Below are 18,725 nucleotides of genomic sequence, written 5' to 3'. Positions count from 1 at the left end.
GACAGAGTGTGGGCACAACGGAAGGGCCAAAGGGGAGGGAAGAGGCAGGGGCCTCTTGACAACTGACAGGAAACTCAATACCAGCCCAGCTGGCTGGGAGGGGCCCGGGACACCTCAGAATGGGCCACGTGGCCACAGGGAGGGAACCAGAGGAGCTGGTGGAGGGTGAAGAAATAGAGAGGAAGCTCAGTATGAAAGATCACTAAGAGAAAAAAAGTGCAAAAAGGGGACGGGGTAGACGGTGGGGAAAGGGCCGCCACCTGTGAGTAAAAGGCCCCGAGGGACACGTCTCAGGCAGCCCTGAGAGGTGTGAGCCAAGCAGGGACCACAAACAGCTGCTGACACATGTCTGGAGCCCCCCTACGCCACCATGGATGCCTTGGGGTTTGGGCCAGGAGCAGGGATTCCGGACCACAGTGCACGGAAACAGCCTCCAGGGCCACGTGATGGCCCTTGTCTGTGGCTTCTTACCTGGGGATCCCACAGACGCGTGAGGTTTGGGTACAGGTAAAACTGAATTCCTTGGGCTGCCCCAGGCAGCGTCACCCCTCGAATTAACAGGACCACCAGCATGAGGTAAGGGAATGTGGCTGTGAAGTACACCACCTGGCCAGAGGGCAGATGAAACACAAGGAACCTGTGAGTTTGGAAGGAAGGACCTGGCGATCCAGCAGCAGAGTCAGGAGGCCGGAGCTCCCCCACACTCACAGAAGAGGTCAAGAGAGTTTCTCTCCTCCCCCACCCAACCCCTGCAGCTGTTCAGCTCCATCTGCCCTCTGCCATAAGCCGCAACCTCCCTTATCCCTTTCTCCCTCCCACTTAAAGCACCCACCCTCCTCCTGACACATACCCAGTAAATACTTGTCGAGTGACTGAATGAACTCAGGCATTCTCCCACCAAGTGTGCTTAGAATTACGGCAAGGGTTGTCAGGTATGAAAACTCTGTAACACATGATCCCTGTCCTCACAGAGCTTACGAGCTTAGCACACCCAGGCAGCCAGATTACGAAGGAAGCCTTGTTGGAGGCCTCCAGGGCAAGAGTCCAGAAGAACTCAGAAAGCCCTCTCATACCTTGTACACCCAAGGCAAAGAGTGCCCCCCACCCCAGGTTCTCAGGGTGGTTGAGAATCGTTTTGAGATTAACTGTCTCGGGCAGATTCTTTCTCCCAAGAACTGTTGGGTGAAACAAGAGCCACGAACTGTGTCCAGTTTGCAATGTGCCCCCACACGTGGTGTATTGCAAGATCACATTCTACAGATCTGGAAGTGTCCTTCCTGCCTTCCTCTCCCCCTCCTTTCCACTCCATTTCCCCATGTACCAGAGTCCACAGGATTGAATGAAGGAGAGACACAGAATCAAGGAAGGGAGCCACACAAAATTTTGGCGAGATCATTCCCTCCCATCCCTGACCAGGTTACAGCTTAGGAGAACTCCTGGGTGACCAGGCCCCCAGGGAGGACAGAGAGTCCTGGGATGAGAGAGGCCAGGAGCTCTCCAGCACGGACCTTGCCCGTGGACTTGACCCCCTTCCAGATGCAGAAGTAGCAGATGACCCAGGCGAGCAGGAGGCATAAGGCCAGCTCCCAACGCAGGGCCCCCAGGTGTTGGATGCCATCGGAGATCTTCAGGACCCGCCTCCTGGGGAGAGAAGGTTGAGCCGGGCTCCACTTTTGCTGCCAGCCTCAGTTTTGTAGCCCATGTGTCTCAGGCAGTGGAGCCATGCCTCCAGGCTCTTGTCCAAAGGCTTGTCAGCTCTTTTCACTCAGATCCATGAGGCTCTCCTTTGCCCAGAGTTGGGGGTAGATATAAAGGGAGGCAAATATAAACTGTTCCCAGGTAAGTTTGCTCTGGGAGGCTGAGTACCAATTTAACCTAGAGAGGGAGGTGCAAACACATATCTTCTCAACCAGGGTTTCAGGATGTTTTGATATTAGGAATCATGTCCTAGGTCATTATCAACATTAGGGAGGGGGCTAAGAGGTAATATGCATGCAGCAGAAGGGAGGAGGGGTTAGGAGTGTGCACACACATGCATGTGTGCTAACATGCACATGGGCGCGTGGGAGAGGAGAGGCAGGCACAGCCTGAGGAGAGTTGCAAAATTCTCATCTCTGAAACCAATTCTGCATTAACCACAAATACAAGCACACCAGAAAAAAGGCCACTTAGGTGACCACTTAGGCCACCAAAGAAGGACATGGAAATTCTTCTCTTGCTGTCCCCTGAGGGTCAGCCCTGCATGAGCCCATCCCTGTGCCCTTCTTTTGAACACAACCCACACTGGGATGGGGAGGGGACCTCACTTACTCCCAGAACTCGATGACAGGAGACGTGGCATTCTCAGAGGTCACATTCAGGGAGCCATTGGTCCTCTGGAACTCTACACAGGATTCTACCCATGGGTCCCAGGGAAGGAAGCAAGAAAAAGATCATTGAATATTTGGCATGACTAGAGAGAGTCATGGGGAAGGTAAGGTCTTTGGAATGAACCAGGCTGAAGTTGTCCAAACAAACATCCTTGAACACAAGATGAACTCAACAAGCTTACTTCACCTTCCCCCACAGGACTGTACGTGTGGGCTTCTAAATGTTTGGGTACATATTCTTACTAAAGCATGATCAGATGGCATCAGGAAAGATATTCCACATGACATCTTCTTCAAAGTATACAAATATTTCTAGGTCACTGTCTTGTGTAAAGTCACAACCTTTGAGGGATCATAAAAGTGCTTTCTAGGGAAAAGATGAAGCAGAGTGGCCAAGAGCACAGACACAAGTTAGAAAGTTCTGGCTTGAATCCTGACCCTCTGGTTATTTGCCGTGTGGCTCTCTAACTTCGCTTCCCTCAATTCTAGAATGCATGTAGTGATATCCAGTTGTGGGATTGACAGGGGACTAAATGAAAATATGAGTGCAAAGTGCCCAGTAAGTAGTGGTTCTTAACTATCTGCATCTGACATTGGAGTTTCACAACGGGGCTCACATTCTTTTATACATTGTGTTAGTATAATAATCCTAGAGATATTAAGACAGATAGTGTTTCCCCCATCATACACGTGAAGAAAGTGAATCTTCTTAGAAATGGCCGGTTCCAGCTCATAAATGACGAAGCAAGGGCTAGAATCCAGCTCAGCAAATTATATGTTTTACCTTCAAAATCTTACCTAGAATCTGACCTTTTTCATTACCACTACCAGCACCCTATGAAAACCCTGCAGGTTTTCATCCTTCCCTGGCTCCTAGACTGGCCTTCAGTTTCTACTCCTGCCTCCTTAACCAAATCTCCACACAGCAGCCAGAATGATTTTGTTAAAATTTAAGTGGCTTTATGTCATGTCTCACTTTAAAGCTCTCCAGTGAGCTTCTCATCCCATACAGAGATAAAAGCTATAACCCCTATAATTGCCTCCAAGGCCCTTTTCAATCTACCTCCATCACTTCTGTCCTCCTTTCCCAGTGCTCCCCCAGTCAAATGCTCCAGCTACACCGACCCCCTTGCTGTTCCCTGGATGCTATAGGCACAGGGCCACCTCAGGGCCTTTGCACTGGTTGGTCCTTCTACCTAGCGTTTGCCCCTGAAATCTGAGTGGCTGATTCCCCCACCTCCTTCAGAGCATTAGTCCTATGTCCTCTCAGTATGACCTTCCCTGATGACTCTATTTAAAATGACAACTCCCACCCCTAAAACTCCCAATCCCTCCTCCCTGTTTTACTTTTCTCCCTAGCACTTCTTTGAACATAATACATATTAATCATTTATTTTGTTTATGGTATGTGTCTTGACACTAGAACAAAAATTCCATGAGGGCAGGGAGCTTTGTTTTTGTGCATTTTCGTAACCCCACTGCTTAGAACAGAGCCTGGCACATAGTAGGAGCTCTATTAAATATCTGTTGAATGAATGTAAATCAAGCATTCTTTTCACTAAACCCTTTCTCTCTCCTTGAAGCTTCTGCACACCCAGAAAAGTATTGTTTCATCTTGACAGGACAAGATGTCCTGTATATGAAAGATGCTAGGCTCTGAGTAAAACCAGACTCACTAGGAGAAATGTCAAAAATGCCAAGCAAAAGGATCAGGAATTGAATTTTCCTCAGAATTGTCTCAGAGATCCTCCAGTCAACCCAAAGGTATATAGGCCTAAAAGTGCCCTGAAGCAAAAGCCCTAGGCCACCAAAAATTTGCAACATTTTTACAAAAGGAGCTCCCCTGAAATCTGGATCAAATCACTATCTGACAAGCTGGTTGTCAAGGGTGATTTCAGCGTCATTAGAATATATGAATGAATGAATGAATGAATGAGGGTTGAAGGAAAGAAGGGAGGAGGGAAGAAAGGAAGAAAGAAAGAAAGAAAGAAAGAAAGAAAGAAAGAAAGAAGAAATATATGATAAAGAAAATATTAGAATAAAACAGGTTTTTAAAATTGGACTCATCCGGCCACCTGGGTGGCTCATTCGGTTAAGGGTCCAGCTCTTGATTTCAGCTCAGGTCATGATCTTGCCATTTGTGAGTTTGAGCCCCACATCAGGCTCTGCACTGACAATTTGGAGCCTGCTTGGGATTCTCTCCTTCTCTCTCTGCCCCTACCTCACTCTCTCTCTCTCTCTCTCTCTCTCTCTCAAAATAAGTAAATAAACTTTAAAAAATAAAATAAAATTGGAGTGATCTGACGAATATTTTTTCAAGTGCTTATGAGGTAGGCAGCACTGTGCTAGTCACAAAGGATACAGAGATAAAGATACCTTTTCTGTCCTCAAGATCTTGCTGACCTGTGGGAAAACCAGACCAACAGCCCAAAAGTAAGGCAAGTGCCACAGTAGAGTCAGGGCTCAGTGCAGGTAATACTACATTACATGGGGTGCCTGCGTGGCTCAGTCGGTTGGGCAGCCGACTCTTGATTTCCACTCAGGTCATGATCTCATGGTTCATGAGTTCGAGCCTGGTGTCTGGGTCTGCACTCACAGCATAGAGCCTGCTTGGATTCACTCAAGCCCCTCCTTGCTCTGCCCCTTCCTCGCTTGCTGTCTCTCTCTCTCAAAAATAAATTAACTTTAAAGACCAAGAAGAAAGGAAACCTATTGAATCTTGGGGCATCAGGGGAGGAAGCTCCAAGATTTGACTCTTCACTTGCAAAATGGTGGAATGAAGGTGGCAGAGATCAGCAAAAGAATGCCTAGGAAGTGATCAAAAGTTTGAGGACAAGAGGGGCCTTGCTAAACATTGCAAAATGTGCCTCCCTGGCAAGAAAAAGACTCAGACTCCAGTTCGGAACTGACTACCTTACCTGAACAACAACAAAAAATTAATCACGGCACATATAGGGCCTTGGTGACGGATCAGCCCTGAGAGTTGTAGTGCTGAGGGTCCAAGCAGGACAGCTCTCCATCTGTGCTGTCCAATAGGGTATTTTCCAGCTACATGTGGATGTTCGCGTTTAAGTTCATTAAAATTAAATACAAGTTTTAAAATTCGGTTCCTCACACACACTAGGCACATTTCAAGTCCTCAATAACCGCACGTAGCTAGCACCCACCACGCTGGATAGTACAGAGAACACTGTCATTATCACCGATAAGTTCTTTTGGACGGCACTAGGGATTTTTAATCGTTGTTACTTTCAGTCAAATAGACTCAGCAGTTCTATGGCCATAGGTGGTTCTTGTTGTCTTACGAGAGAGTCACATGCAATCTTATAAGCACAGGAGAAATTAATTGTTACTACAAATTGTAATGAAGACATACAAAACAGTTTATTCTCTGGTTAAGTCCAGATGAACTGTGAGTTAGAAAGACCTAGGATAGTATCAGAAAGAAGCCATGAGAAAGAAAACTAATGGACAAACAATACATATATACACCTAAGTAATCATACTTCAAATTGAAATAAGTAAATGGCTAAACTACATACAAAGGAATCAATTCTATTTGCATAACACATGCTTTCATAATACATGAGTTGAATGCATTATTTTTTTAAAAATTTTTTTAACATTTATTTATTTTTTAGAGACAGAGAGAGACAGAGCATGAGCAGGGGAGGGGCAGAGAGGGAGACACAGAATCCGAAGCAGGCTCAAGGCTCCGAGGCATCAGCACAGAGCCTGACGCAGGGCTCGAACTCACGAACCGTGAGATCACGACCTGAGCCGAAGTCGGAGGCTTAACCAACTAAGCCACCCAGGTGCCCCCATTATTATTTTTTTTAATTTGAGTATAGTCGACACACAATTTTTTTTTAAGTCTGTGACATTTTTCCTATGATGCTGGTGAATTCTCACTCTGACTTTTGATCCAAGATTTCCATGACCTACTCGGCAGACTTCTAGTATGTGCCACGTTAGGGTTGGGGATACTCAGGACATAAGGATAATCTCAGTCTTGGTTAATGTGGTGTTTAGAAATGGACTCGCTAGAGATGACCTTACCTGTGTTCCACTCATGGTGGCAGCTTCCCCAGGGAAGGTCGATGGTGAAGCTGCTAAAGAGGTAGAAGAGGGCCCAGGCCAGGACAATGATGTAGTAGATGTTGAGGAGGATGACAATCATCTGGGAGGCATAGCCGATGCCTGGAGGGGAAAACTGCAGAATTGGGCTAAGGACAGTGGACAGATTTCTCATAAGCCACCCCTCCCAGTTTAGGAGGGGGTTTGTACTCCACTGTCAGGGCCCTAAAACATTGCTGGGTCCAGGCTCATTGACTCTCTCCTCAATCTCCCCAGCAGGTGAGGAGAGACTTTTCTCTCTGCCTTCCATTGCTGTGCCCTGGATTCCTGTGAATTTTCTTCTTTACCGGTTCTGAAAATTCCCTGATTTTCAATAGTTAATGTTCCCTGGAATTAGGCTGATATATTTCTGAAATATAAAAACACATGTTAAGAGCAGAAACAGGGGCATCTGGCTGAGCTCAGCTCATAGACCATGAGACTCTTGATCTCAGGGTCATGAGTTCAAGCCCCACATTGAGTGTAGAGCCTACTTGGGAAAAAAAAAGAGCAGGAATAGACAATTCACATAAGAAGAAATACAAATAGATCTTTCCTAATAATTGCAGGTATGCAAAAGGAAACAATGATGAGATACCTTTCTGTATAGCCAGATGTAATGAAATTTGTTACAAATGATGTAACTCAGTGATTTCCAAATTTGTCCAAATATTAGAAATACCTGAGAATATTTTTAAAATTTCAAAGTCTAGACCAGATTCCAGACCAATTAAATCACGATCTCTGGGGATGGGATACTCAGGATGTTTTGAAGATCCCCAAGTGATTCCAACTTGCAGACAAGTTTGGGAACCACAAATACCTTGGAGTCATTAAAGATAAGGGGGAAAGATGCTTACTCATATCTAATGACATGGCAAGTCAATATAACATTTCCATAGAAAAATTTAATAAGCTAGACCAAGGGACATCAACTTGATTGTCCATTTGATCCAGCAATCCTCATCCTGGAAATTTATCCCAAAGAAATAATTCCCCAAAAAGAGGCAGAAAGCTATCTCAACAAATACACATGATAACAGAATATAAAAATGTTATAAGTAATTGAAAATAATTAAAAAGCCCCAAACAGAGAACTGTTAATTATGATATACCCACTCAACTGAAGTTTATGCAATCATTAAATTATTATTGTGTTGGGGCGTCTGGGTGGCTCAGTTGATTGAATGTCTGATTCTTGGTTTCAGCACAAGTCATGATTCCAGGGTTGTGATATCAAGCCCTGCATCAGGCTTCATGCTGAGCGTGGAGCCTGCTTGTCATTCTCTCTCTCTCTCTCTCTCTCTCTCTCTCTCTCTCTCTCCCTCCCTCTCTCTCTCTCAATCTCTCCCTGTCTCCCTCACTCATGTGTTTTTGCTCTCTAAAATAATAAAATAAAATAAAATAAAATAAAATAAAATAATTGTTGGGTAGAGGATGGAAAAACTGAAAAGTGGAAACATAAACCGTGTATGTTCCAGATTAACAGATATGTTAGCTCTATTCAGAGAGACAGAAAGAATGAAATAAACCCCCCAAACTGGAAACAACACAAATGTTCTTCAGTGGGTGATGGTTAAATGAACTGTGGTGCATCCATACCATGGAATACTATTCAGCATTAAAAAAGAATAAATGAAATCTTTATACAAGAACTGGGATGGATCTCAAGGGCATCATGCTGAGTAAAAAAGCTAATCTCAAAAGACTATAGACTGCACAATTCTATTTATATAACATTCCCAAAATGACAAAATTATAGATATAGAGAACAAATTAGTGGTTGCCAGGGGCTAAGGATGGAGCAGGAAGGGGTAGGTGTAACTACATAGGAGTAGCATGACAGAGATCTTTGTGATAATGGAAGAGTATGTATATTGATTGTAGTGATGGTCACACAAATCTACGTATGTGATAAGATAACACAGAATTATACACACGCACACACACACACACACACACACACACATAAATGAGTGCTTGGAAAATTGGGGAAATCTGAATAAGGTCTGTGGATAGTACCAACGTTAACTTCCAGGTCCTGATATTTTTTAATAGTTAAGTAACATCTTAACATCTTGGGGAAAGTTGGGTGAAGGGTACATATGACCTCCCCATACTATTTTTGCAACTTTCTGTGACTATATATTATTTCAAAATAGACACTTAAAGAAAATCCTATAGAAAGAGAAATATTGAAATTAAACACCCTCAAGTCTAAATAGCAATTGTGTCAAGACAGTAGAATTATTAATGATATTTTTTGCCATTTAAAATTCTCTTTATTTGTTTTGTAATTAATTAAATATGCTTTGAAAAATACAAAATCATTGTTATGCATGTGTAAACTATATAGCTAAGATAGCTTTGCACTCTACTTATTTAATCTAAAGCCTTTTTTCCTTTCTTCACCCCCATCTCCATTCTCTCAGAGACCAGGGGATTAGCTCAGCCCTAAATCCACAAGTGGGGGGTTTAACATAAAGACACAAAGTCTTTAAGTCTGTGACATTTTGCCTGCCATTCTGATGAATTCTCACTCTGATCTTTGACCCAAGATTTCCATGACCTACTTGGCAGATTTCTAATATACTCCAAGTTAGTAGCACGGCTACTAAATCCAGTCATTCCAAATAAGGTTTATAACCATGTATGCAGATATCCTGGAATCAGGCACAGGGCTACTCACCCTCAAAGATGGGGCAAATCTTCCTCCAGGCTGTGATGCCTCCCTGGCTAGTGTACTGGCCCAGTGCTGTCTCCAAGAGGAAGACAGGAATGCCACAGGTAAAGAGGAAGATGAGGTAGGGGATGAAAAAGGCACCTGTGGGGTGGGAAACAGGCTTTCCATTACCTGGCACCACCCTCCTCATAGTCCACATTCATCTCCTCCCATCACCACCCCACGTTGCCAGTCAGAATCCCCAGGGGTGCAGAACATGCAAAATGCAGGGGACATCTGTCCAGATATCTGGAACCATAGCAGAAATCAAGAGTCACCAAGTTACCTAACGAGCCCTTTTTGTCACTGAAAGTTTCAATCTATACCTACCAAGGCTTGCTCCCCATCGAACATCAATTATTACTTTAATTACACAAAACTTGTGGCCACAGCAAGGCGCTCATTGAATAACGGACATCCAGGGGCATTAACACAGCCCACAGACTATAATTTTTTCCAAGGAAATGACTGCTTTTAATGGTAGAGAGAAACTTTTAGCAGACTGAAATCAGATTTCCCTTTAGTAATCCTTTCTCCTTCTGTTTTTCATAATTATTGGCTGAGACAAGTGTACTGATTCTGAAAATGCTGGCATTTTCTCCACTGTGGACCTCTATCTGTTGGCAAGGTAGATAGGGCAGTTCACAGAGTACCAGGGAAGAGAGAACTGCACACAGAAGGAGATCCAAATATATGCGGAGAGTCCCCTTCTAGCTTTCAACTGAGTGCCGCTCAGCATCTACATAGGAGGAAATGACCCGAACTAAGGGAAAGAACCATTCAGAAAGATTGAGAGTAATGGTGCTCACACAGGGCTGGGAAGAGTGCTGGCTCCCACTAGCCAGACTGGATAGTCCCAGAATTCTCAAGGCATTGGGAAGAGAAGGTATTTCCTCAGAAGTGGGGAATGATTAGCCCTAGATTGAGCACAGCTCTGGTTCTCCCTAACAAATCTTAGAAGCAAAACCCAAAAGTATCAAATAACTTCACTGGTCCCGAGCAAAACTCAAGAATTTTTATAGAAATATAAAAATCCCAATAAAAATACTGTTCAGAAATGAAAGTGAAGTAATGCTTCTTAAGACAAGCAAAACTTGAAAGAATCCATCACCAAAAGATCTGTACTACAAGCGATGTTAGAGAAAAACCTTCAGCCAGAGGGAAATGATGCCAGAGAGATATATGAATCTACACAAAGGAACGAAGAATGTTAGAAATGTTACATACACAAGTAAACATATAAGAATTTTTTTCTTATCACCCAAATCTCTTTGAAAAGTTAACTGACTGGTTACACAATGTAAGGTGGAGTTTATAACAGATGAAAAAGTAAAACGTGTAACAACAAGAGCACAAAAGTCAGGAGGAGAGAGATGGAAATGTATTATTGTAGGGTTCTTATATGTAAAGTGGTATAATATTACTTGAGGGTGAATTGTGATAAATTGAAGATGTATGCTACAGGGGCACCTGGGTGGCCCAGTTGGTTGACTTGAGCTCAGGTCATGATCTCTCAGTTCATGAATTCAAGTCCTGCATCAGGTTCTGTGCTGTCACCGCAGAGCCTGCTTCAGATTCTCTCTCTCTCTCTCTCTCTCTCTCTCTCTCTCTCTGCCCCTCCCCAACTCCCATTCTCTCTCCCTCAAAAATAAACATTAAAAAAAACCCAATGTATGCTACAAAACCTAAAAAAATCATTCAACTAACATAACAAAGGCTTATGGCTAATAAGTCATCAAAGGAAGAAAGCCAACAATGGAATAATAAAAAATTTTCAATTAATTCAAAAGAAAGCAGAAGGATAGGAAAAGGGGAACAAAGAACTGATAAGACAAATAGGAAACAAAAAGCAAGATAATTTTATTTAAACTTAACTGTATGAATAATTGCTTTAAATGTAAATAGTCTAAATGTCCCAAATAAATGGCAGAGATTGTCAGATTGGCTTCAAAATAAAAACAAGGTTCAGCTACATGTTGCTTAAAAGAAATGCACTTTAAATATCAACACATGAAAAGGAAATCCTGCCTTTTGAGATTACATGAATAGACCTCGAAGACATTACATTTTCAGAGACAGAATAACAAATACTGATTGTTCTCATATATGGAATCTAAAAAAGCCAAATTTGGAGTGCCTGGCTGGCTCAGTCAGAAGAGCATGTGACTCTTGATCTTGGAGTTGTGAGTTCGACCCCCACGTTGGGTGTAGAGATTACTAAAACAACAAACAAACTTAAAATAAAAATTAAAAAGCCAAATCTGTGGAATTAAAGGGTAGAATGGTGGTTGCCAAAGATCTGGGGATGGAGGAAATGAAACGGTTTAAAATGAAAGTTAATGGGGAATAGAGCTCTCCAGTCCTTCACCTTTCAAATCTCTGGCCTGTAGTCTACACATCCATAAGTCAGGCACCGAGGAAGGCACCTGATTACCCGAAGGGCAAAGAAATAAAGATCATAAACACCTCAGCCTAATAAGTCCATAAGTCAACCCAAGACTTGTTGAGTAGGAAAGGAAAATAAGGGAAGACAGAACTTAGTAGCTGATATGGACAGTTACTGCTCAGAGTTGGAAGCATGGCAGAAAAAAAGAGAGAGAAGAGGGAGAGACAGAAAGACCGAGAGAAAGAGAATTTTTGCCCAGCTCAAGCCCCACCTCCCTATCTTTATGCTACTGCTCTTTCCCAATAAACCAAGCCAATGTTTAACTGCAGTAGGTTCCATGGTCAGCTCTATGCCTCCCCTCCTCTGCCTCTTTGAGCACGTGGGCAGCTGGCCACAAGGGGCAAGGTTCACACTCAATAAGCAGAGCCACTAGTCCTACAAAGGGAAGGGGTAGGAGAGAGATGGGACCCAGAGGGAGCCAGGTGCAGATTGGGAAGTCCTTTGGGGGCACTCTGCCTCTTTCCCCACAGCCCCAGTCACCACCATTAAAAGATGGAGCTAGTCCTAGAGGTGGAGGATGGAGTTCAGTTACCTGCTCCCTATTCCTGTGGGTTAGTCTCCTTCTCCAAATTCTAAAAGGTCCTGGCCTGTTCTCCCATGAGATGGAGAGGCCACATGCCCAACCTAGAGGGGAATCATTCTATAGGCCACCCTTCACAAAAGCAGCACACTCTGTGGTGTCATCTGTAACGTTCCAGCTAATATTTTAAAACATAAACAGATGAGATTCCACATGAGCAACACAGCAGTGAGCATACATGAACAGTTATGTGCTGCAGTCACCACTAATCTGACCACTCCTGGGGGGTGAGTAATTAACTGAAAATGGTAACAAATCATCACACACTACTAAAATAGCTATTACTGTTACATGGAGGAAAAAAGTGTTCTTCTCTTCTCTCTGTTCTTACGTACTGACAAGCAACAGCAAGGTGACCAGTTCTCCCTGAGGCCAGGTACCATTTAATCCTCTTTGCCTTCATCTCCCTATGGTCTAGAGCTGCCCTTCCCCCACAGCCTGCTCCTCTAAGATCCCCATTCCTAGAGATCCAGTTGCGGGACATTCTGCTGTAGCCTCACATGCAGTCTCCAGGCGTCCCAGGTGTTGAGAAACTCAGTCTGCTGGCAGCCAGGTCTAGGGAGCTGGAGAGATCCTAGCGGAAGGCCCATGTTCTGAAGCCACCAGGATCTGGGTGTCTGGGGACTGAAGATCAGAAGCAGAGAGGGCTTGGGGGGAGGCGGGGTACAAGGAAGAAGGAAGCACCTGTCCTCGCACAAGGTAACTGATCTCCAGCTGCTGTTCTATGACTAGCAAAAACCAACGATTCTTAGCACAAGTGACCTCTGCCCCTGGTTTTCAGCAACCTGGACTCAGAAATTAAGTGTGGGGGGTGAGGGTGCCTGGGTGGCTCAGTAGGTTAAGTGTCTGACTCTTGATCTCAGCTCAGGTCTTGATCTCAGGGTTGTGAGTTCAGCCCCGTGTTGGGTTCCACAGCCGGTGTGGAGCCTACTTTAAAAAAATGAAATTAAGTATAGGGACGCCTGGCTGGCTCAGTCAGAGGAGCATGACACCCTTGATCTTGGGGTTGTGAGTTTGAGCCTCATGTTGAATGTAGAGATTACTTAAAAATAAAATCTTTAAAAAGAAAAGGAATTAAGCATAAAATGTTTGGCAGATGGTCTTTTTGTCTGGGCTGAGATTGGCAGGCAAGTAACTTAAATTCCCTTGTGGTAGAGTTGAATTCTCTTGCCAAAACCCTCTCCTACCACCTTTCCCCAACATCATGCCTTTTGAGTTATCCAGAGACTTTTCATCTGCATGGCTAGAACTTTAAGGGATAGGCCCTGGTGGAAGGTCATGTTTGCTTTTCCCTCCAGGGAACTGAGGGTGGAGAGCTTGAGAAATAGTTCTTGGGCCACTTCTCCAGTCAGGAGACCCATCCCCACCACCGCCAGACATACGGGCACACTGTCACTACTACACGGCACTCATATTGGCTTATCCCTCCCCAGGAGGGAGAACACAGACAGCAGAAATGTACTTTGCCCACTCCCAAGTTTTGCCCAAATCACCCATATTTCCTATTTCTAATCATTTTCTTTCCCCATTATCTTGAACCCACTGCAAGCGGTCTTTGCCCTGCCATACCACTGGGACTGCTCCTACAAGGTCACCAAAGGCCTCCATGCCACCAAAGCCAACACTTCATTCTCACTCCGTATCTTTCTTAACCTATCTGCGGCATTTGATGCTTGCCTCCCAAAACACTTCATCACCCTGGTATCATCTTTCTTCACTGGTTTCTCCTTCTCTGTCTCCTGATGGTCCCTCCCCTTCCCCCCAGTCCTTGTTCTCTTTTATCACCATCAAAATTCTAATCACTCTCAAATTTATATCTCTCATCCACATCTCTCTCACAGACTCCAGACTCATATGTTTTACTGCTTAGTCGACATCTCCACTTGATACCTGACAGATATCTCCACTCAGTGTTCCCCAAAGCCAATTCCTTATTTTCTTCTTAAAACCCGCTCCTCTTATGGCCTTCCACATCACAGTAAATGGCAACTCCTTCCTTCGCAGTGCTCAGTCTGCAATCCTTGGACCGCTAAGCCCAGGCAGCAGCAGTGGAAGTGACAAGAGGTGTCAGATTCTGCATACATCATGTGGGGTCTCCAGTCCCAGGCACTCTGGGTTCCTCAAGTCTGTTGGCAGCCAGAGTCCAGGGAGCTGGAGAGGTTCCAGCTGAAGACTCATGCTCTGAAGCCCCCAGAATCTGGGTAATTAGGTAGATCTAACAGTCTGGGAGTGGGAGGGAAGGACTCAAGGATGACTCCGAAATATTTAGCCTCGTAACTGGTCTGCTTCTGCCCCGACTCGTGTACAATCAGTTCTCGACGGCAGCCAAAGAGATTATTTTAAAATGTAAGATCATGCCGCTCCTGCTCAAAACCCTGCCCTGTCTCCCCATGTCACTAGAGCAAAAGCCAAAGTCTTACAATAGCTGACAAGGACCTACATGATCTGCCACCCTCGTCCTATTTACTTCTCTGACCTCAGCTTCTATTTACTCCCCTCCTTGCAACTCCTCAAATAAGCCAGTCAGCCTCTTGCTTTACTACTATTAAATCTTTTGTGTCCTCTGCTTGGAGCACTTTTAGCCTCGATATCCACGTGACCAGCCCTCTCACTCCTGGCAAACCTTGCTCAAATGTTCTCGATGTGCCCCCTCCACACACACACACTCCTGATCCTCTTTTCCCAGCTCTACTTGGTCATTTTCCACAGCACCCATTAACTTCCGATATGCTATATATAATTTTCTTATTTACTACATTTATTGTTTATTGTCTGGCTCCCTCTTCAAGAATGTAAGCCCCACGAGGACAGGGAATTGTTCTGTTCTGTTTGTAGATGTAGCCCAACAGCTTAGAATAATTCTAGGCAGATAGTTTGTACCCTGTAACTGCTGTTGAATGACTCAGGCAGGGTCGGAGCTTGGTGGGCTGTGTGCTGGGGCAACTGGCTGAGACTGGAGACTCCAAAAAGATATCTGGGGGTGGATTGGCCACAGGTCCCGGACAGCAGGGATTGTGCTCAGCTAGGAGATGATTGAGGCAGGCATCTCGCTCATCCATCTCTCTGAAAAGCCTACCAGTTTCTTCTGATTTTAGATGCGCTTCTTTAAATCACTGTCTCAGCTTCTCTGGTTTTCAACTCTAGTGTTTAACTAGTTTACCTGCTTTTCTATCATCTTCTTGCTTCAGCCCTTTCTCTGCTCTGGAACTCACTTCAAATTGGATCTACCAAATGTTAAAGCTAGAAGGAACCCAAGAAGACATCATTTGTATTTCTTAAGTTTGGAACTAAAATTATATTTTAGGGACTTTTTTAATCTCTGACCTCACCACTAGACAAATATTGATAATAATAAAGGGCCAAGCTTATCTTCCCCTCCTGCCCCAAGCACAAAAGTGGCTGTTTAAAGCTAGGAAGTTGAAGAAAGGGCCCAGAAGCCCAGAAGCAGGCCGATAGGGTCCATTACCTGAGCATGATACACCCCAGAGGACCCCAGCATCCTTCTCCAGAACTTGCTCAGAACATTCCTCTCATCCCCTGAGAGTCCAGGTCCCAGTTGGAGGACCATGGGTTTAAATAAAATCACTAAAGCAGGAGGAAAAGGGTCAAATCAATGTAAGTGGTCTCCATTCTCCTCACCTTCCTTCCCCATACTGGTAGCAAAGGGTCAGAAAGAGGCATCAGTTTGTTCCTTGACAGACAAGGGGGTGAGAAGAGGAAGCATGGGGACTCATTCTCTGTGGAGAATGTGTTTTGCTGGGAGATGAAGGGGGCTGAGTGGTGACAGAAAGGTTAAGCTGCTGGGAACCCCAAAACCCAGGCATATCTAGGTCCCTCTCACGAGCACACATCTCCTCAGTTAGTCCCCCTTACCTTGGCAAAGGAGGCTTTCCATTAATTCCCCCGGTGGCCCTGGGTGACTCATGCCCTTCAGAGCAAACCTGGGCATCAGTCTCTAGCTCCAAAGCCCCTCAGAACACTTCCCTCCAGCTGCTGTCGTCCATCAAGGAAAAGAGGAGTCCTAAGACCCTGCACTTGATCAAGGGAAGAGATTGTGGGTGGCAGTGTTAGGGATTAAACCGAGAGTTTGACTGGATCCAGGACCCCTGAAAATGTCTCCACTCTCAATCGGAATCAGCATGCTGGAAGGCAGGCTCTCTCCAGGGAGGAAGCAGCCACGGCCATCATATCCACCCTCTTCCCTCACAAGCCCATAGCAAGAACCAAGGGCCCCCGATTCTTTTCTCCTCTTGGGCCTGCATTTCCCCTGGAGACAATGTCACACACTCCCAGGCCTACACAGACTCACCACAGAGTCCCAAGGCAGAGCTCAGATCCAAACACTGCCAGACAAGCTCCCTCAACAGGGTGAGCCCACACCCCCCACTGCTCCCATTACGGTTCCCTTCACTTCACCTTTCTCAGCCCAGCGGTTTTGCGCCAGACCTGGATATCACTCCCTCCCACCTCTTCGTGCCACTCCTGCTAATTCCCAGGCCAACCTTTACCCAATTCCAGAGAGGCTTGGGGAAAGCCGCTCACCTCCTAATCTTCCTGCCATGTGAGGAGCTAAGCTGGTTACTAGGCTCCAGATATAGAGTCCCAGTGGCCAGCTTTAGCCCCCAGATTCCTCCTCCTCCCTGGACCAGCCTCGTCCCTCCACCCAGTTCTCTGAAGGGAAGCGTGTGGAGTGTCCAGGACTAGGTTCAAAGTGGGAAGACCTCCTTCCTTCCCTCACAGGGCACACGGAACAAAGTCCTGTGATTTGAGGCTGCTGGCCAGAAATCCCTGGGGAGAAAGGACGCATCAGCCCATACCCACCCCTCTGGAAACATACAAATTAACTTCCAACTCCACGGCCAATCCTCCACAATCCTGAGAATAGGCTCCATGGGCTCAGAGGACCTCTGTACCCTCCTCCCCGGCCCTCCCACCTCCACTGTCCGAAACCACCGGGAGACTGAGCTCAATGCATTTGGAGGCTCCGACTCCCTTGCACAAGGCTGGGTGTCACATTAGGGTACCCTCCAATCCTCATGGCCCCAGAATAACCACTGCCCTCAGCATTTCCCCGCGTTACCTACCTCTGCACTGCCCCTTCCCGCAGCCCAGGCTGCAACCTCACTTCCAAACCAGATCTGGGAGCCCCAACACCTATAAGCTTTACCCATCAACAAGGAGATATTCGTAACCTACTGCTCAGCCAGAACACTTCAGTACCTGAGAAATCCCTCCAGGGCGTCCCACAGAGGTCTGGGATTCCCTGAAAGTGAGTTACTGGTTGGAAAATTACCACCACTGCTGTGGGGTAGCAAAGTTATTCTAGGAGGCTGGAAGGGATAGGAGGAATGAGAAGCCAAAAAAGCCCTAGGAAAGAGTTAGAGTTAATACTGCATACACACAAACTTTCAGTGGGAAGTTTTGAAGGCAGAGCCACTAGTATCAAAGGTTATGACACTGGTAGGGGTTGGGTAATGACTGGCTTAGAGAATGTCACAATGCCAGCAGAGAAAGGGAAAACACAAAGACTAAGGAGTCTCAAGACCACAGGACAGTTCAGTATCAACATCATCTTCAACACAGCTGCCATTTATTAAGCACTTTACACACATTACCTCTCATCCTTACAGCAACTTAAAGGCAGGTACTACTATCTGAATTTACAGGAACAGCAGCTGAGGCTCTGAGGGCTTCAATAACTTGCCCAAGACTACACAGAGAGTAAGTAGCAGAGCCAGAATCCAAATTCTGATACATCTGGTTCCAAACCTATGTTAATATGTCTATGATGCCATAGCATTCTAGAAAGACCCCTGGGAGAGTTACATAATCTCTCTAGGTCTCAGTCTCCTGCAGTGTCCTTACTGACTTGTAAGGGGCTGTCCAACTCCAGCATTCTATGCACCCATGGGAGTCCCCAGAGGGGCAATAATTACAGGAGATGGAGACATCCTCCTTCCAGGGACGGGTGGGGTGGCGCAGTAGCTCTCACCTCCCCCATTTTTGTAGCAGAGATAGGGAAACCTCCAGACGTTGCCTAGGCCAATGATCTCCCCGGCTACTGACAGCACAAACTCCATCTTGTTGTTCCAGTGCCCCCGTTCCAGGGTACCATCTTCCTTCGTCTTTTCCACGACAGGGTATACTGGTTTTGTCTCCCCATTGCTGGCTGTGCTCGAGATCCTGCTATCCATCCCACCTGAAAAACAAGCAGAGTGTTCTATTACCGCTGGGAACCTTGGGAAGAAAGCCTTCCCCTTCCTTCACCAGCAAACTCCCGAGGGAATAAGTGCACCAGGAGAAAGTAAATTCCTACCCCCTTGCCTATAGGCCCACGTCCTCCTTAGCATCTCGTATTGGTAAAGCCTGGGTAACACCTGCTAAGAATGTATATTCCTTTACTGTTCAGGAAGAAAGCATTGATGCTGAAGTATCGATACTCTTTCCACTAGGGAGGGCCTCTTGGGTTGGGGCTTGTGGACATGGAAGAGT

General features: G+C 45.6%; 1 protein-coding gene across 2 annotated transcripts in view; it reads right to left on the bottom strand.

Annotated features, from left to right (window-relative positions):
- Positions 1-18,427, bottom strand: part of SLC6A13 (solute carrier family 6 member 13) — a 30,967-nt gene extending 12,540 nt beyond the window's left edge. The window contains exons 1-6 of one of the 2 annotated variants that reach the window (XM_047066061.1): positions 18,226-18,427; positions 9,175-9,309; positions 6,429-6,569; positions 2,311-2,395; positions 1,509-1,641; positions 472-606 (exon numbers count right to left, since the gene is read on the bottom strand). In XM_047066061.1, the coding sequence (XP_046922017.1) occupies positions 472-606; positions 1,509-1,641; positions 2,311-2,395; positions 6,429-6,569; positions 9,175-9,309; positions 18,226-18,427 (831 nt within the window). The remainder of the gene's footprint in view (positions 1-471; positions 607-1,508; positions 1,642-2,310; positions 2,396-6,428; positions 6,570-9,174; positions 9,310-18,225) is intronic. The other variant, XM_047066062.1, reaches the window with a different exon arrangement.
- Positions 18,428-18,725: the final 298 nt, after the last annotated feature.

This window comes from Lynx rufus, unplaced genomic scaffold (genome assembly GCF_022079265.1).
Source record: "Lynx rufus isolate CCGP_SWC_20201006 ecotype Redwood Valley unplaced genomic scaffold, mLynRuf1.p SCAF_7, whole genome shotgun sequence".
Classification (NCBI taxonomy): domain Eukaryota; kingdom Metazoa; phylum Chordata; class Mammalia; order Carnivora; family Felidae; genus Lynx; species Lynx rufus.
Note: the sequence above shows the minus strand (reverse complement) of the source record. Positions and strands in the feature narration are given on the sequence as shown.